Source organism: Oryzias latipes, chromosome 20, assembly GCF_053564925.1.
Source record: "Oryzias latipes strain Hd-rR chromosome 20, Olatipes_Hd-rR_3.1".
In the NCBI taxonomy this organism is placed as follows: Eukaryota; Metazoa; Chordata; class Actinopteri; order Beloniformes; family Adrianichthyidae; genus Oryzias; species Oryzias latipes.
In genome coordinates this window covers 3638336-3655322 of record NC_136256.1, presented here as the reverse complement: position 1 = coordinate 3655322, position 16987 = coordinate 3638336, and the positions used below count along the sequence as shown (strand labels likewise).

Below are 16987 nucleotides of genomic sequence, written 5' to 3'. Positions count from 1 at the left end.
GCAAGTCTTAACACTCGTGACCCAACCCACTTCCTGAAGCTTTCTTTACATGACAGTGGCCTCCACAGAATGACAGCAGTTAACATGAAGAAATGGTAAATAACGCTTTACTACCGTCTTAGAAGGACTAAATTACTACAGTCACAGTCCCATTCCCCCATTCACACTGTAAACAGCTCCACCTCCAAACACTGGTGCCATTCTATAAACACCACATGGTGGTTATAGAAAGCACCAGAGTTTGGCGGTGGAGGATTTCCTGAGGATTTCCTGACACCCACACAGTCAGGAGGGCTGGAATCACACAATCCAATCTTCCAAATGAAAAGGAAAAAGTGATGAAAGCGTGGTCAATTCTTGGAATTGCCCTTAAGTCAACTTCTAACTCATTCTCGTGCTCAAAGGCGGGAAGCACAGAAGGAGGAAGATGACAAGGCAGAGATTCACTTCTGCATTTTTGGCCTTATAAGCAGTTCACCAAACCCCTACGGACAAAACGTGACGACAGGCCAACAGAAACCACTTTCCTTGTCCTCTCTTGTCTTTCTCCTCAGAAAATAAAAGATGGTGAACTCTGAGACTGTGCTGAAAGGAGCACCGGTCGCTCTCCTCCTGATGGCTCTCATTGCGTCTGGACAAGGAGGTGAGCATGAGTCCTATTTAAAATCCTGACAGTCCTTGCATGGGCACAGATTCATGAATTTTAAAGAAATGACTGTTTCTACTTCCAGTGGAAAAGCTGTCTTCCTGCTGCACATCGGTCAACAGCGATGAAATCAAAGAACCGATTCTGGGATACATTATCCAAGAGAGAAATCTTCCATGTGTCACGGCTGTCATGTAAGAACTATTGTAATGTCGTTTCAAATGAAGCAAACATGTTTTAGTGGGTAAAAGTGTTAGCAGTGAGCTGAAGCTGTTTGTGTTCCTGCAGCTTTCTGACCAACTCCGGCCTGTACTGCAGCAGACTCAGGGCTCCTTGGGTTTACCGCAAGATTCAAGAACTGTAAGGCTCACATCAAGTCGAGTCAAAAGACTTTTTGTTTTTAAGCTACTTTGTGAATCTCATGTTGTCCTTTTAATTTTACAGGAGAGCAAAGACTCGGTCACTGATTCCATCATCTTCAGCCTCCCTCCTCTCCACGCTGACCTCCACTGCAACCCCTTCCTCTTCATCTGCCCTTCTTTCCTCCTCTTCTTCTTCTGAATTAGTGACTCCACCTGAGGTGACATCTTCTTCAGCCTCCCTCCTCTCCATCATGACCTCTACAGCCTCCCCTTCCTCTTCATCCATCCTTCTTTCATCTTCCTCTTCAATTGACTCAGACTCCGCCCCCACAGAGCAAGTTGATGAAACCTTTTGGGACGTCCTGAGTTCTTCTGCATCTCCTTCAAGTCCAGCTGATGAAGAAATGCCACCAACCTTTTTAGATGAAATTATTTCCTAATGCTGCTAAACTGTTAGAACTTTACCAATTCATTACTTTAGTTTTTTTGAATTTATTTATTTTGACGTTTAGAAAGTAAGAAAACAAAAAAAACAAAATGTGGGATTTTATTTATTACCAGGTATATTTAAAAATGTTTAGCAATTATATTTCTGTTATATGTGACATGTAACGCTAACTAAATGTACTTATTTATAAAATTGTTCCATGAACATGTTTTGACTTATTATTTCAACTTCTTAAGTTATGTAAATCAAAACTCTCATAAAAATGTTCAAAAACCGAGACTTTCTTTTGCTTTCTGTTACATTTTTTCTGATACTTCTTTGCAAAAGAGCAAGATTTGGACAAATTAAATCCTCATCCTCATCATCCTCATCATCATCATCATCCTCATCATCATCATCATCATCATCATCATCATCATCTTCCAGTGAGGGCAGAGGTCAGCCACCCTGGTCTGTCCTCCAGCTCTGAGATTCAAACAGCCTCCAAATCCTTCTAATGCTGAAGCTCTCATCAGTCGATGCTTCACTGAATCATCAGACTCACCAGCAGAAACCTTCTAGCTGACATTGTTGTGCATCCATTGACTAAATGGCACAAATAATTTAACCAAAGCAAGAAACTAAATCCAGATAAATGTAAGAAATAATAGCTCTGTTTTTTACATAAAATAACTCAAATAGAAGTCAAATGTATTTTATAGTTTTACAAAGAGTCAAAAAGTACTTTATTAATGGAGTAAATGTACCTTGTTTTCACCCGTCTCTGTAATTCTGAATGAGAATCAAAATATTAAAGTCATCTTCAGAATTGTTTGAACTTTGGTTTTCCTGGATAAATGAGGAGTCATAGTTAAAACCAATTTCCCTGTTCTGCTTTCTGTGGAAGGGGTGTGAACTTCCACTAAGCTCAGGAAGTAAACCAGTCTTCATGGGTGACGTCACATCACTCAGTCCAGTTCTCTTATACAGTCAATGCTGCTTTCTTGTATTCATTTATGAAGGTGTAATGTTTGTTTTATGTAATCAATTTTTAAACTGTTTTTCCCTTTTCCTTTTTCTTTAACTGGTGACATCTGAGTCAGTGTGGAGATGAAACAGTTTCTTTGAAAGGTTATTTGTGTCCATCACATTTTTTACTGCTTATCAGTTTTTTGTTTTGTCTCCTTCAGTAAAGATTTTTGGATATTGTCATTGCTGCAGTCTTGTTTCAATGAATGTTAAATGGCGAGGACGTATCCAGCCCTTTACTACTTTCTTTACAGTCACAGTGCTATTCACACACTGATGGCGGCTCTGCTGCCAAACACTGGGGCCAACCTGTTACCACCAGAGGCAATGTGGTTGTATCTTACCCAAGGACACTTCCACGCATGGGCAGGAAGGGTGGGGGCTGCACCTGTGACCTTTGATTAGAGGTCAACCTCCAGGCTGAAAGAGTTGCTTCAATTCTCTGAAATATCAATAGTATTTCTACTACTATAAGGTAGTGAATAGAACTGTCTTTGTCTGTTGGTATATTAACTTATCCAACACAAGGCCTCTAGTGTTGGACATGTTTTTCTGTTACAACAGGGGTTGTGGATCATCTGACACAAAAGGTGTATATTTGTATAAACCCCTTTTTAAATTAGGCTAAACTTTATTTATATTGATTATATTGGGGGGGGGCACAAACGAGAGAGGGGGGGGGTTAAGGAATTTGAAGGATGATTACAGGAGTGGGGGGGGGGGTTATGTTGAATGAAAAACCAACAAGTTTCTGGAAGTTCTTCATCATTACTGTCAGGTGTAAGTGTTAGTCAAAAGGGGCGGGGCCTGTCCACACACTCCAATGTTACCAACATACCTGTTGACCCCAAAAATCTTCACATCCAAACATGTCAACATGTACACAACACAACTACAGTTCCCACGCACACACTTATGCATGTAGACCAACACATGTAAAGCCTTTCATTCAGTCATGCAGACTATTTGTGAGGTGAGTGTTCACGTTCTGCTGAGATGGATGAATGGAAAACGAGGCAGAGTGCCCGGTCGCCACGCCAAAGCAGCAGCGGTAGCCAGGGCCCCCGACATCGGCATGGCATAGCAGATCGAGGAAAATCCGCTCACCGGACCAGGGCCAACAGGACCGCCACGTGGCGTCCGAAGTGAATTTTAAGTTCTAAGAGGAAACCAACGGCTGCCTATGTTGACGATGCAAACATACTGTTGCGGGCATGCATGTGTGTCTGAGAACTGTGAAAAAAACCTTTTCATGCAGCTGAACAGTTCCTCAGCGAAGTGGGTGAAGTGGGTGGAGGTGTTATGAGGTCAGACTGTGCTCACGTCATCTGAGCTGCTCTCAGTCAAAGCCATAAAGACCCTGTGGGGATCTGCCGGTCAGACCTCTGAAGCAGCTCACAATGACCCCAAAGACCCTGTGCGTGATGCTCCTCGTGCTCTCGGTGTGTCTGAGCATCCACTCCCATGCAGGTAACCGCTCTTTCATGCTTTCTTCTCAAGTTTTAAACTGCTGCTAGAAGTTCCTCTGCTGCAGTTCCTGTGAGAAAGACTGACAGCACATTCATGTGTAGCAGACCATTTTGAAGATGTAGTCTTCTTTACTCTTAAATTCAATTATTTACATGTTGAAATGTAATTCCAATGATCTATCCAGACAGGACCATGTCAATAGTAGTCCAGAATGTGTAACATATAGGTTATTTATGTAAAATTATGTATAAGGCCAAAAGTTATATCCTTTTTTGCTTCAACATGCAACAACTTTGCAACATTGACTGAAACTAAAATGATCAGGCATTAGTGTTTAACAGCCTTTCCTTTGTTCTTTACTGCAACATCATTTCTTTCAGTTAAATTCCCGCACGGAAAGCATTGGAACTGCTGCAAAACAGCGACCCGCATAGACTTGTCAGCGGAGGTCACTGGCAACACGTATAAAGTCCAACACACCAAACATAAGTGTGTGAATGCAATCAAGTGAGTTTACTGGAAACATGTGAAGGAAATGGACTTTAAGCTCTGCTTTTCATAGTCTGCTTTCTGATGTTTTAGATTCAAAACGAGAGATGGACAGACCCTTTGTGCCCATCCAGACGAACAGTGGGTCAAAAACTGTAGGTTTCACTGAGACTGCATCCCATTCTCACTCCACTGTTAGACACCTTCTCACTCTTCCATTCTCTTCTTTTTTGCAGTGATGGCTGGAATGACAAACAAGCCTTGAAGTCAGTCGACTTCTCGACTGTCCTGCATGGCACACTTCAGTCATCATATCTCAGGAAATAACACCTTTAAAGTTCTTCCTATGTAGTCGTTTCACAAGCTTTCTTCCTTTTTTAACTTTCCTGTGCTTGTAATGTGTTTTTGTGGTTTTGCCACTTTGGCTGCATAATGCAATAAAACGGCATCACTTGATATTTGACAGCATTTTTCTCTGCACACATTTTCTGTTTCTGAAATAACAGCGTTCTGCAGCTGAGCTGTGATATGTGCATGTAAAGCTGAGAGATGATGTCTACATTTGAGATGCTTAGCTTCTGAAAGCTGAAGCCTTTCCTGACTTTGTTTTTCCACATCAGACTTCCTGTTTGAACAGTGAGAGTGAATCTAAATTCTAGAATTTTTTAGATTCTTTTTAGAATCTAATACCTAAAAAGCACATAAACTACCTCAATGGAGACAAAAGCAACTCCGAAGACTTTAGTGTCATCTTGTGGATTTAAACAGCAAGACAGAAATTGAGACAGAAAATCTGATGACTTTTTATTCAAAATAAATCAATTTTTATTTTCATAAACAAGAGAATATAAATAATCTCATATTTAATGTTCTTGGTAAAACAGTGAGAGTGAATCTAAATTTAAAGGATAAGAGGATTTACAGAGAGCAAGAAACTGGAAACATTAAAGGAGAAATGACACATTAAAATAAAAGTCTGCATTGCTACTGTGTTTCTACCACTTAGAAGTGTTTTGACATAATCTAGCCACAGGGGTTGCAAGCCAGTTGCCTCTGTGCCGGTCCCAAGCCCGGATAAATAGAGAGGGTTGCGTCAGGAAGGGCATCCGGCGTAAAAATTGCCAAAATAACCATGCGAATCATCCACAACACTTTAGACATACCGGATCGGTCGAGGCCCGGGTTAACAACGACCGCCACCGATGCTGTTAACCTACAGGGTGTCGGTGGAAATTTGACTACTGTTGGTCGAAGAAAGAGGGGAGGCAGAAGGGCCCGTGGCCAGAGAGAGAAGGGAAAAGGCAGGAACATAGGTTTGAGAATAGGGACTCTTAACGTTGGCACAATGACAGGGAAAGGCAGAGAGCTGGCAGACATGATGGAGAGAAGGAAGGTAGATGTACTGTGTGTGCAGGAGACAAGGTGGAAGGGCAGCAAGGCACGTAGTATTGGAGGAGGATACAAACTGTTCTATCATGGTGTTGATAGGAAGAGAAACGGGGTAGGTGTGATTCTGAAGGGGGAGTTTGTAAACAGTGTTCTAGAGGTGAAAAGAGTCTCAGACAGGATGATGAGCCTAAAGTTAGAAATTGAAGGGGTGATGGTGAATGTAGTCAGTGGGTATGCGCCACAGGTTGGCTGTGAGTTAGAAGTGAAGGAGAGATTCTGGAGTGAGTTGGATGAGGTCATAGAGAGTATCCCCAGAGGAGAGAGAGTTGTTATTGGAGCAGACTTTAATGGACATGTTGGTGAGGGCAATAGAGGTGATGAGGTGATGGGCAGGTTTGGTGTGAAGGAAAGGAATCTGGAGGGACAGATGGTGGTGGACTTTGCGAAGAGGATAGAAATGGCTGTAGTCAACACTTACTTCCAGAAGAGAGAGGAACATAGAGTGACATACAGAAGTGGAGGTAGGAGTACTCAGGTGGACTACATCCTATGCAGACGAGGTCATTTGAGAGAGGTTAATGACTGCAAAGTGGTGGTAGGAGAGAGTGTAGCCAGACAGCACCGCATGGTGGTGTGTAAGATGACTCTGGAGGTCAGGAAGAAGAAGAGAGGGAAAACAGAAAAGAAGACCAAGTGGTGGAGCTACAGAATGAAGAAACTTGTGAGGAATTTAGGCAGAAGTTGAGACAGGTCCTGGGTGGTCAGGATGAGCTTCCAGATGACTGGGAAACTACAGCAGAGATTATCAGGGAAACAGGTAGGAAGGTGCTAGGTGTGTCATCTGGAAAGAGGAAAGACGGTAAAGAGACTTGGTGGTGAAATGAGGAAGTACAGGAATGCGTCCAGAGGAAGAGGTTGGCTAAAAAGAAGTGGGATGTAGAAAGGACTGAGGAATGTAGACAGGAGTACAAGGAAGCGCAGCGTAGAGTGAAGAGAGAGGTGGCAAAGGCCAAACAGAAAGCTTACGATGAGCTATATGACAGGTTAGACACAAAGGAAGGAGAAAAGGACTTGTACAGGCTAGCCAGACAGAGAGACAGAGATGGGAAGGACGTGCAACAGATAAGGGTGATTAAGGACAGAGATGGAAAGGTGCTAACAACCCAGGAGAGTGTACAGAAAAGATGGAAGGAGTATTTTGAGGAGCTGATGAACGTGGAAAATGACAGGGAAAGAAGGGAGGAAGATGTGGTTGTTGTGGAGCAGGAAGTAGCAGAGATTGGAAAGGATGAGGTTAGGAAGGCTCTGAAAAGGATGAAGAGCGGAAAGGCCATTGGTCCTGATGACGTACCTGTGGAGGTATGGAAGTGCTTAGGAGAGACAGCAGTGGAATTTCTAACAAGGTTGTTCAATAGGATTTTAGAGAGTGAGAAGATGCCTGAGGAATGGAGGAGAAGCGTTCTGGTTCCGATCTTTAAGAACAAGGGTGACACGCAGAACTGCAGCAACTATAGAGGAATAAAGTTGATGAGCCACACAATGAAGCTGTGGGAAAGAGTAGTGGAAGCCAGGCTTAGGAAGAAGGTGGAGATTTGTGAGCAGCAGTATGGTTTCATGCCCCGTAAGAGCACCACTGATGCCATTTTTGCTTTGAGAATGTTGATGGAAAAGTACAGAGAAGGTCAGAAGGAGCTGCATTGTGTGTTCGTAGATTTAGAGAAGGCGTATGACAGGGTGCCGAGGGAGGAGCTGTGGTACTGTATGAGGTCGTCTGGAGTGGCAGAGAAGTATGTCAGAGTAGTTCAGGACATGTATGAGAGAAGTATGACGGTGGTGAGATGTGCTGTAGGTCAGACAGAGGAGTTCAAGGTGGAGGTGGGACTACACCAAGGATCAGCTTTGAGTCCTTTTTTGTTTGCTATGCTGATGGACAGGCTGACAGACGAGGTAAGACAGGAATCTCCCTGGACAATGATGTTTGCGGATGACATTGTAATTTGCAGTGAGAGTAGAGAGCAGGTGGAGGAACAGCTAGAGAGGTGGAGGTTTGCTCTGGAAAGAAGAGGCATGAAGGTCAGTCGTAGTAAGACAGAATACATGTGTCTGAACGAGAGGGATCAAGGTAGAAGCGTTAGGTTACAGGGGGCTGAGGTGAAGAAGGTGCAGGAGTTTAAGTACTTGGGGTCAACAGTTCAGTGTGATGGGGAGTGTGGAGAAGAGGTGAAGAGGCGAGTGCAGGCAGGTTGGAGCGGGTGGAGGAAAGTGTCAGGAGTGTTGTGTGACAGAAGAGTGTCAGCAAGACTCAAAGGAAAGGTGTACAAGACAGTGGTGAGACCAGCTCTGCTCTATGGGTTAGAGACGGTAGCAGTGAGACAGAGACAAGAAGATGATTTGGAGGTAGCGGAGATGAAGATGTTGAGGTTCTCCTTAGGAGTGACCAGGTTAGACAGGATAAGGAACGAGTACATCAGAGGGACGGCTCATGTTGCCTGTGTTAGCGACAAAGTCAGAGAAGCCAGACTGAGATGGTTTGGACATGTTCAGAGGAGGGATAGTGGATATATTGGTAGAAGGATGTTGGAGATGGAGCTGCCTGGCAGGAGGGCAAGAGGACGGCCAAAGAGGAGATACATGGATGTCTTAACAGAGGACATGAAGTTGGCTAATGTTAGGGTAGAAGATGTCCATGATAGAGTGAGGTGGAAAAGGATGATTCGCTGTGGCGACCCCTGATGGGAAAAGCCGAAAGAGAAAGAAGAGAAGTGTTTTGACATAAATAATACATAATAAATAAACCTAGGCTTTATGATTTATGGTAAAAAAGCACATAAAGGACCTTAATCAAGACAAAAACAACTGAAAAGACTTTAGTGTCATCTTGTGGATTTAAACGGTAAGACAGGAGTTTAGATGGAGAGGTTGGTTATTTTTTGATCAAAAGAAATCTATAAAATAAAATAAAACGTATCTTTGTGATGTTATCTTATGCATAATTATCTACACACCTTGACTTTGTTGTATGTCAGACAAAAAACAGCAGAAGCTTCTCTGCTGGACTCTCCTCAGCTGAGCTTGGACGGCGTCTTCTGTCTTCTGTCACTCAGGCTACGTTCACACTGCAGGCTGAAACGACCCAATTCCGAATTTTTTGCCCCTAAGCGGCCCAATTCCGATCTTTTCATGACAGTCTGAATGACACAGATCCGATCTTTTCAATTGCGACCCAGGCCCCGTGGGTTTGCCGTCCTGTTTCCGAATTGTAGCCGATCTTTTCAATTGCGACCGCCGTCTGACCGGCCAGGCGACTTGATTCCGAACTGTACGGCTGTGTCCGAATTACCGCCCTAACCCCTATATAGTGCACTATATAGTGCGGTCGCCATTTTGTAGTGCTGTCCGAATCTACAGTTCAAAAATCATGTGCACTAGAAATTTCCCAGAATTCTCTACGAAAAACCAGTGTGGATCGATGCTCACTCGATCGGCGAATATTGCCCAGAATGCACTGCATTGATACCAGAATGCATTGCGTGTGACCCACAATACACCGCGCTTGAATTATTCCAAGATGGCGGACGGTTGCGCGAGAAAGATGACTTAAAAATGTAAGTATATTCAAAAGTATCAAGTATCTGTTGTAAAATATATTTGTAAATACGTAAGATGATGTGTTTAATATGTTATATTCCTCAATCGACAACCTACATTGTTTGGAAGCTCATCAATTTCGGTAATGCTAAAGCTAACGCTAGCGCGAATTAGCGCCGAATGCTAAAAATAAACGCTGTTGATATTACATAAAAAAATGAGTGAGTTCTAACCGTAGTAATAAGTTATTAACACATTTTTTAAATGTGTTTATATATGTAGGGACTGACGAGGATAAGGAAAATCTGATCCATCTGTGGATGGAGAAAGATAGCCTGTTTGTTTTCAGGCAAGCTAGTGCCGGATGGGAGTAAGACACACTTAATCAGATTTGTATTTATTTATCATTGAACTGTAAACGTTGTCATGTTGGGGTAAGGGTTGTTGTTGAAAGAGGAGAGGAGGAAAGAGCACGAAGGGACAAAGAGTGACAGGAGAGTCTGTTAAGCTTACCTGAGTTTAAAATATTGTTCACAAAATGTAACGTCGTCGTTGTTTTTGCAATTTGTTTAATAAATGCAGTAACAAAAATGAATTATTTACATGTACTATTTAAATCTGAGCCATTTTTAACAATCTCAAAAGAATTTTCATATAAATATCAAATGTACATATTTACATTTTCGTTTTATATGTTAACATTTATTTTTATACATCTTAACAATAATCCTGGTCTTCTAGAGTCATGTGTGTCACAGTTGGAGCTGAAAGGAAAGCAAAGATTTGTCTTCGCAGACGAACGCCACTTTACCCGTCCTACTGGTTCCTGGTGTGGCTCCAAGCAGTCCCCTTCGCTGATGCACAGATTGTGCAGAACTGGACTGCAGGCAATGATTTTCATCGCAAAGGTTGGTTTTACTTCCAGTGCCCCCAGAAATATTGCTCTCCTCCTCATCTTCATAATGCCAAATGCTCTCTCCACCACAGAGCATGCCTTGGCGTGGTGCTGGTTGTAACGGGCCTGAACTGCATTCCTCATGGGTTCCCTGTAGGGTGTCAGCTGCGTGATGGGATGAAGAATGCAGGGATACCCACCATCACCCAAAAGGATCCTTCAGGTGGGTAATATTTTATTTACATAAATTGGGCTTTTACGTAGAACCTGTGAACTGAGGACTGATCCTTGATTCCCAACAAAAATATCTCTAAATTTGGCATTAGTCACGTACAGCCTGCAGTTGAATGGAATAAAAAAGCTTCCTGTTAAAATAACAAGCTGCATTTTCTTTTAGGGCCTTTATTCTTATGTGGCAGCCATCAGTGTTCCCCACGACCTTTTGGAAGGTGGAAGACCAAGCAAGCTGCTATAAAATCAGAGGTGACTAATGGCAGTTCATTCCCACTGGATGCTGGGTGACCCTGCTCATCAGCTGGAGGATCCGGTCTGCCGTCCTGTGGACAACGTCACTTACAGTGGACCGTGGCATGTCAAAGGCCCTGGTTACCACACCGTAAGATGTGCCACACGCCAGCCAGAAAAGAAACACCAGGACCTCAGTCTCCTGTACACCCCCCAGCGTGTGAGGAACCCAAAGCTGCTCCACCAGATGCTCAATGGTCCTGCAGGTCAACCGATCTGCGGGTCTGCCGGTCTGGTCTTGTGTGGGACTGACCGTCAGCGTGAAGGGCCACGACAGACACCTTTATGTTGGCAAACCAGTAGAGACGTGGAAGACCCTGTAAAATGGAAAAATAATTATTTCATTGAGAAAATTAAATCTGATTTTTTTTTAATGTTTCATTTTATTCTAATGTCTTAAATTTTAGTTTATGACGTATTTATAAATGCTGGAAAATCTCGTGGGTTTTTTTTGGCTGGGTTTTTGGATTTTTATATAAATATTTAAAAATTAAAGTATTTTTGTTTAAAACAAGTGATATGGTTTGACTCTGAATAAAAAATACTAAACTTTGATCTCACAAGTGTTTCATGTATTTAGACTATACAGTTCATAATCCAGTGTTGAAAAAGAATGTTAAACTCTTACCCAGCAGACTGTATAACCTTGAGCACCCAGAGGAAATCTTCTGAGACGTCTGTTCCTCCTCCTTGCTGTCCTGTGATTCTGCATATCTGCTCGTTTTTGGTTTGATCTCACGAAAAACGGTTGAATTATTGCCAGGAACACGGACAGATTCATATATAAAGCTATTTTCAGTAAGGTAGAAGATAAAACTACAGAAAAAAATGCTTCCTCGCAAGAGCCCGTAAATCGTTCAGCGGCACAAAAATAAGTATTGCCATGGACTAATGACTTGAGGGTTTATTTATCAACAAATACATAAAATCTACACCAATGTGTTTGTAATCTTATTTTTTATAAATCAGCCACGTTTTCACAGCAGATTCATAAATAGTCTTCATAATATGTTCATATTTATTATATTTTTACTTTGACAAATGGGTGGCATTCTCGGCGTTAAATAGAAGTAGTTCCCCTCCAGACTAGGTGGTGGCGGTAATGCGCCGCTTTGTTTTCGTGCCAAGCGCCATTTGAAAACACCCGAAAGAGAAAACTAGTGAGCACGGGTGTCCGCTTTGAAAATTCAGAGAACTATATAGAGAACTATATAGTGCCGCACTATATAGGGTTTTAGTAGTTAGGGGTTAGGGCGGTAATTCGGACACAGTGTACGTCATCGACACGCAACAAACGTCATCATTTTGCGTTGAAGTAGGCGGGAACGAGAACGTAAACATCAAACATGGTGGACGATGCTGCTGAGATCAGTCAGTGGAAGGGAAGGGAGGTCACTGATTGGATTAATATTTGGGCTGATCGCTCTTTTCAGGCCAAACTCCAGGGCTCTGATCGCAACTGGGCGGTTTTTGAAAACATTTCCAGATAAATGGCAGAGCGTGGTGTTGAACCTTTCCCGCGATAACTTTTTTTTCTTTTTCCCCTTTGACCGTGCTCAGAAGCGCGGGGGACCCGAGGCGATCCTCCTCCTCCTCTCTGTTCTGATCCTTAGATTCTCCAGAACGGGTTAATAAAGAGTCCATAGCATTTATTTTGGGGGAAACCTTCTTTTATTACCGTCCTCCGTAACACACAACATGAATGCGCGCAAACACTGCCCCCCCCCCCCCCCCCCCATTCTCTATCGCGGCACGCGCTTGCACACACGCGGGCGAGCGGCTCCAACACATACACATTTCCATTCCACAACAGTGGGTACAGACGATCCCGACTCCATTGCCTTCTTAAAATGAGAAGATTGTAATTGTGCTGCTCCTTCGTGAAAATAAATTTAATATTACAAAAAGAGTTTCGCTTTTGACAACACTGTTGTTTACATCTGCTCCGCAAACAAGTGACGTCGTTCACCGTTGAGTATTCTTCTGGCTTCTGCGCATGCGGGTCTCGTTTGGGTCGTGTCACGGTCACACTGGAGATCACAAAAGTTCGGATTTACTTGGAAATGTGAACGGTCTAGCAAACAATTCGGATTTTTTCAAAAAATCCGAATTGAGCATTAAGCCCTGCAGTGTGAACGTAGCCTCAGACTCTCTGATGATTATTACCTCCAAGCAGGAGCCTGGACAGTTTCTCTTGTGTCATTCTAAAGCTTCCTGTTTTTAGAAACGAACTTTTATTGAATCCTTGATTTTATTTGAGGGTAAAAAGGAAAAAGAGCAGAAAACAAATGTTTTATTGACAGTTTGACACAGAGGAGTTATCAATGTACAGTCAGAAACAGGATTTATTTTGAAGGAGCCTGAATGAGGAGCTGCATTTTCAAAATTTTATTTATTATTTTCTGATTTTACATCTTACATAAGTGGATAACATAGAAACAGTAGAACATGAAATGAAAATACAGCAGGTGAGCATCATTTAAAACAGATACAATCACCATCAATATGACTGAGTCCTGGAGAGTCTCAAAAATAAGAAACTGAGGCACAAGGCAATATTGTAGAGCTGCAGAGGAAGTGTTATTGTGTTCAAAGTCTTTGAAAAAGATCAGTCAGATCCTTATTTCTGATATAATTAATGAAATGTCCCCCAATTTTGGCAAAAGTGTCTTTCTTGTTTTTCAACATGTAAGTTATTTTTTCCAATGGTAAACATGAAGACATTTCTTGAAGCCATTTTTGAACACTTGTCTTGTTCACCCCTCTCCATGAGAGAGCAATTACTCTCTTTGCTTGTAATGTTCCAAAGTCAGTTAATTTATTGTTATTCATTCATCTTCTTAACTGTTTTATTCCCTTTTGGGGTCACGGGGTTGCCAGAGCCTATCCCGGCCACTTGGGTGTAGGCAAGGGATGCCCTGGACTGGTTGCCAGTCTGTTGCAGGGTGGAATATCCTCAATCACACATCCATTCACTCTCACAGACAATTTATAGTTGCCAATCAACCTATGAAGCATGTTTTTGGATGGTGGGAGGAAGCCAGAGATCCTGGAGAAAACCCACGCATGCACAGGGAGAACATGCAAACTCCACACAGAAAGGCCCCCTGTTGATGTTGTGTTTTACATGTCCCCCAGCTGGGACTTGAACTGGAGGCGTTCTTGCTGTGAGGCAAGAGCGCTAACCACTGCGCCACTGTGCAGCCCTTAATTTGTTGTTATATCTACTTATATATATATATAATTATTCCTTTTGGGTTTATATCCCAACAATTTAAATATAAGTAGATAATTTATTGTTATATCTACTTATATTTAAATTGTTGGGATATAAACCCAAAAGGAATAATTATGGGTCCAATTCCAGATGGATAACATCTCCTCTAATTTACCTTTAACTTCTGTCCAGAATTCTGTTATTTTTGGACATGTCCAGACACATGAAACAGAGAGTCTTTCTTTGCATTCCATCTATAACAGAGGTCTGGGATGCTACTGTTAAATGTATTACGTTTTTCTGGAGTAACATAGAGTCTCATCAGCCAGTTATATTGCAGTAATTTAAGCCGGGTGTTGCCTGTTTGTGTTTGGGCTTTTATACTTGCCTTCTTCAATTGTTCAGTGGTAATTTCTTCCTCAAAGTCAGAAATCCAAGCATTAAGTTTAGCTGTCGAGGATTCAGGGAAGATGACATCAATAAGTTATAGAATTCAGAAATCTGATATTCAGAGAATATTTGTTCAAATGTGAATATTTTCCCATTCCCTCCATAAATCTTTTTTATCATGCCTATGCCTTCGTTTGCCCACTTTCTAAAGCTCTCATCGTTTCTGCCTGGGAGGAATTTATTGTTTCCCCAAATTGGGCTGAATAAAGACAAAGAGCTGGTTTCTTTTAAGTACCTTTGTGTGGTTTCTAAGACATATATCATATTTTTAACTATTGGGTCAGGTGTAGATTTTTTAAGACTCCTGAAATTGCCAGAATAAATATAGTTAACCCTTGTGCTATCTTAGACAACCCCACCCTTACATTGACGTGTTCTCCCTACCATGACAAAGGTGGATAAAGGGGGGTCTAAGGGCAGGGATGCCAGTATAGCTTAGTCAGTTTGTTAGTTCATTTTAGTATTTTTCTATTGAACTCTTTGTATTCGTGATCCTTTTGATTTCATGTTTTACTTCGAAGCCCATCGAGACGACTGTTGTTGTGATTTTGGGCTATACAAATAAAATTGAATTGAATTGAATTGAATAAAGGTGGAAAGATTTCATGTAATCCATGGACACCAGTGAAGATCACAAATCATTGAAGAAAAAGGTTCAGCGCACTGTCTAGTGGGTCTAGATGACCCAACTCCCAACGTTAAAGTGCCTAGGATAGCACAAGGGTTAAACTAAAAAGTTAAAAATAAAAGAAGACTGAAAAAAAAAGATTCAAGCCCCTCTTTCAAGTAACACAATTAAATTCTGTTTGTTTTATTTAAATATATTTATTTTAAAATTATCTATCTACATTTAATTGACCTAACACAAAATGTATTAATACTTTCACCTATAAACTCCAGTAATCCAAAATAAATGAGTTCAAGTAAGGGGCATGCTGTGCGCATGTTGAATGCTGTTTTCCTATTTCTCTTTATTTATTCTTTTTATAGTACCTTCTGCCGTTTTTCGGGTATAATTTTTCACCTATTTTACCCATTCAACTATTAAAATGTTCAGAGTTTTCTTCAAATGCCTGCCATGACTTTTCCTTCAAATCCTTTGACTTTTCGAAGAGAAAAAACTTTCATTCGCGTTTTTCCACGTAAAAAATGTACTGTGGCTTGGAATCGTTTCAACTCAGTTTCTCCCAATAAGATAATACAGGACAAACCTCATCCAGAGATAAAATGTTTCTATCTGGTTATACTGGCGAATGTAGTGGGTCACAAAGGTGTTAGCTCAGTCGATAGGTCTATAGGATTTGCATGCAGAGGTACCAGGTTCAAGGCTGGCTAAAGACTAGTGTCAGATGAATTTTGTGCCTTGCCTTTCTTGATAAAATTGAGTTCAACAAACTCAATTATATTTCATTACATGGAAGACTTTTCTTTGAGGTGGGGCTACTCATATTTATTGGATGGAAGTGCTGCCGACAATTAAATTGAGTTCATCCAATGAGTTATTTTTTTTGAGTGTATGGACGGTTTGGTTCTTTCCTCACTATTTAGTAGCATTGACTCATGAGTTGTTTATTTTATAGCCAGATCAGCGCCCAAATTCATTAATTACTTCTACTTAAGCAGGAATTGAAGTTTTTAATTTTTTAGGAATAGAATTACATCATCCGCATATAAGGCAATTTTAGTGTTAATTCCTGAACACCCCCAAATTTTTCGAGACTTGTTATGGCAATAGCCATTGTTCAATTGCATTATTCCCCACGGTAATCCGTTCATCTTGTTTTCTTGTTCTGGGTAGTTCAATCCTGGCCCCGTGTTCCTGTTGTTATGGTTATTTATGTCCTGCGTTTCTGGTCTTTCCTTTTCAATGCTTGGAGTGGTTTCGTGATGATGATGACTGTGGTGTCTTCGGTCTCCCACTTGTTTTCTGAGGCTGCCCCCTCTGGTTTTGGTGGAGAAAATTTATGAAGAGTGGTTTGTGAATGTCCAGCCGCCGGGGATTTAAGACGTTAAGCCCAAATCCACAGCTCTAATGGTCCTTTAACGGATCATGTGGTTATGAGGGAATTCAGCTGTGGAGATTATACCAAAGTTGTTTCAAGAAGTGAGATGATAGTCTTATGTGTCATTGGTGCACTTGGTTTAGTGTTTAAATAACACTACGAGAAAATTTTTAACCCTGGCCGTAGAAACTATATCACTGACGCTCTCTAGCTAGTTCCAAGAGTTACATTTTATGTCTACAAGCCGGTCTTCTATTTGCCCTGCTTAAGTAGATGACACTCGGCTAGAAGCATCTCCATTTAGAGACTTGTTGTACTCCGCCTTTAAATGCATGAGGTTCAGCCCAGCTAAAATACTATCAAAACCTACGATCCCTCATGGATCTCAAGTTCTTCCTTTGCAGTATCCAGACGTCCTTTGCTAATTAAAATTTCAGTAGTCTGTGCTTTTGCTGTCCACCCAAATCTCCTTGGTCCTTGGATACCCTGCCATTCAC

At 41.6% G+C, this 16987-nt stretch overlaps 1 protein-coding gene and 2 long non-coding RNA genes across 3 annotated transcripts; all 3 read left to right on the top strand.

Annotated features, from left to right (window-relative positions):
* The first annotated feature begins 471 nt into the window (after window positions 1-471).
* LOC101171052 (uncharacterized) lies at window positions 472-1733 on the top strand. The gene is made up of 4 exons (XM_004084622.5): window positions 472-643; window positions 732-840; window positions 935-1006; window positions 1091-1733. Exons 1-4 carry the CDS (start codon window positions 565-567, stop codon window positions 1446-1448), a joined length of 618 nt encoding a protein of 205 aa, XP_004084670.2. The 5' UTR covers window positions 472-564; the 3' UTR covers window positions 1449-1733.
* A 2073-nt stretch (window positions 1734-3806) lies between these two features.
* On the top strand, window positions 3807-4881 carry LOC144988444 (uncharacterized). Its single transcript, XR_013652368.1, has 4 exons — window positions 3807-3934; window positions 4315-4441; window positions 4517-4578; window positions 4660-4881. It is a non-coding gene; the product is annotated as an uncharacterized LOC144988444 (long non-coding RNA).
* Window positions 4882-8675: 3794 nt separating this feature from the next.
* Window positions 8676-11373, top strand: LOC105353745 (uncharacterized). Its single transcript, XR_002872335.2, has 3 exons — window positions 8676-10308; window positions 10388-10518; window positions 10693-11373. It is a non-coding gene; the product is annotated as an uncharacterized LOC105353745 (long non-coding RNA).
* The last annotated feature ends 5614 nt before the right edge of the window (window positions 11374-16987 follow it).

What these genes read in the sequence shown, in the direction of transcription:
- LOC101171052 (XM_004084622.5), top strand. Translation starts at nt 565, where the DNA reads ATGGTGAACTCTGAGACTGTGCTGAAAGGAGCACCGGTCGCTCTCCTC. An exon ending in CCATGTGTCACGGCTGTCAT is followed by an intron (nt 841 to 934) that starts GTAAGAACTATT and finishes GTGTTCCTGCAG; the next exon opens with CTTTCTGACCAACTCCGGCC. An exon ending in TACCGCAAGATTCAAGAACT is followed by an intron (nt 1,007 to 1,090) that starts GTAAGGCTCACA and finishes TTAATTTTACAG; the next exon opens with GAGAGCAAAGACTCGGTCAC.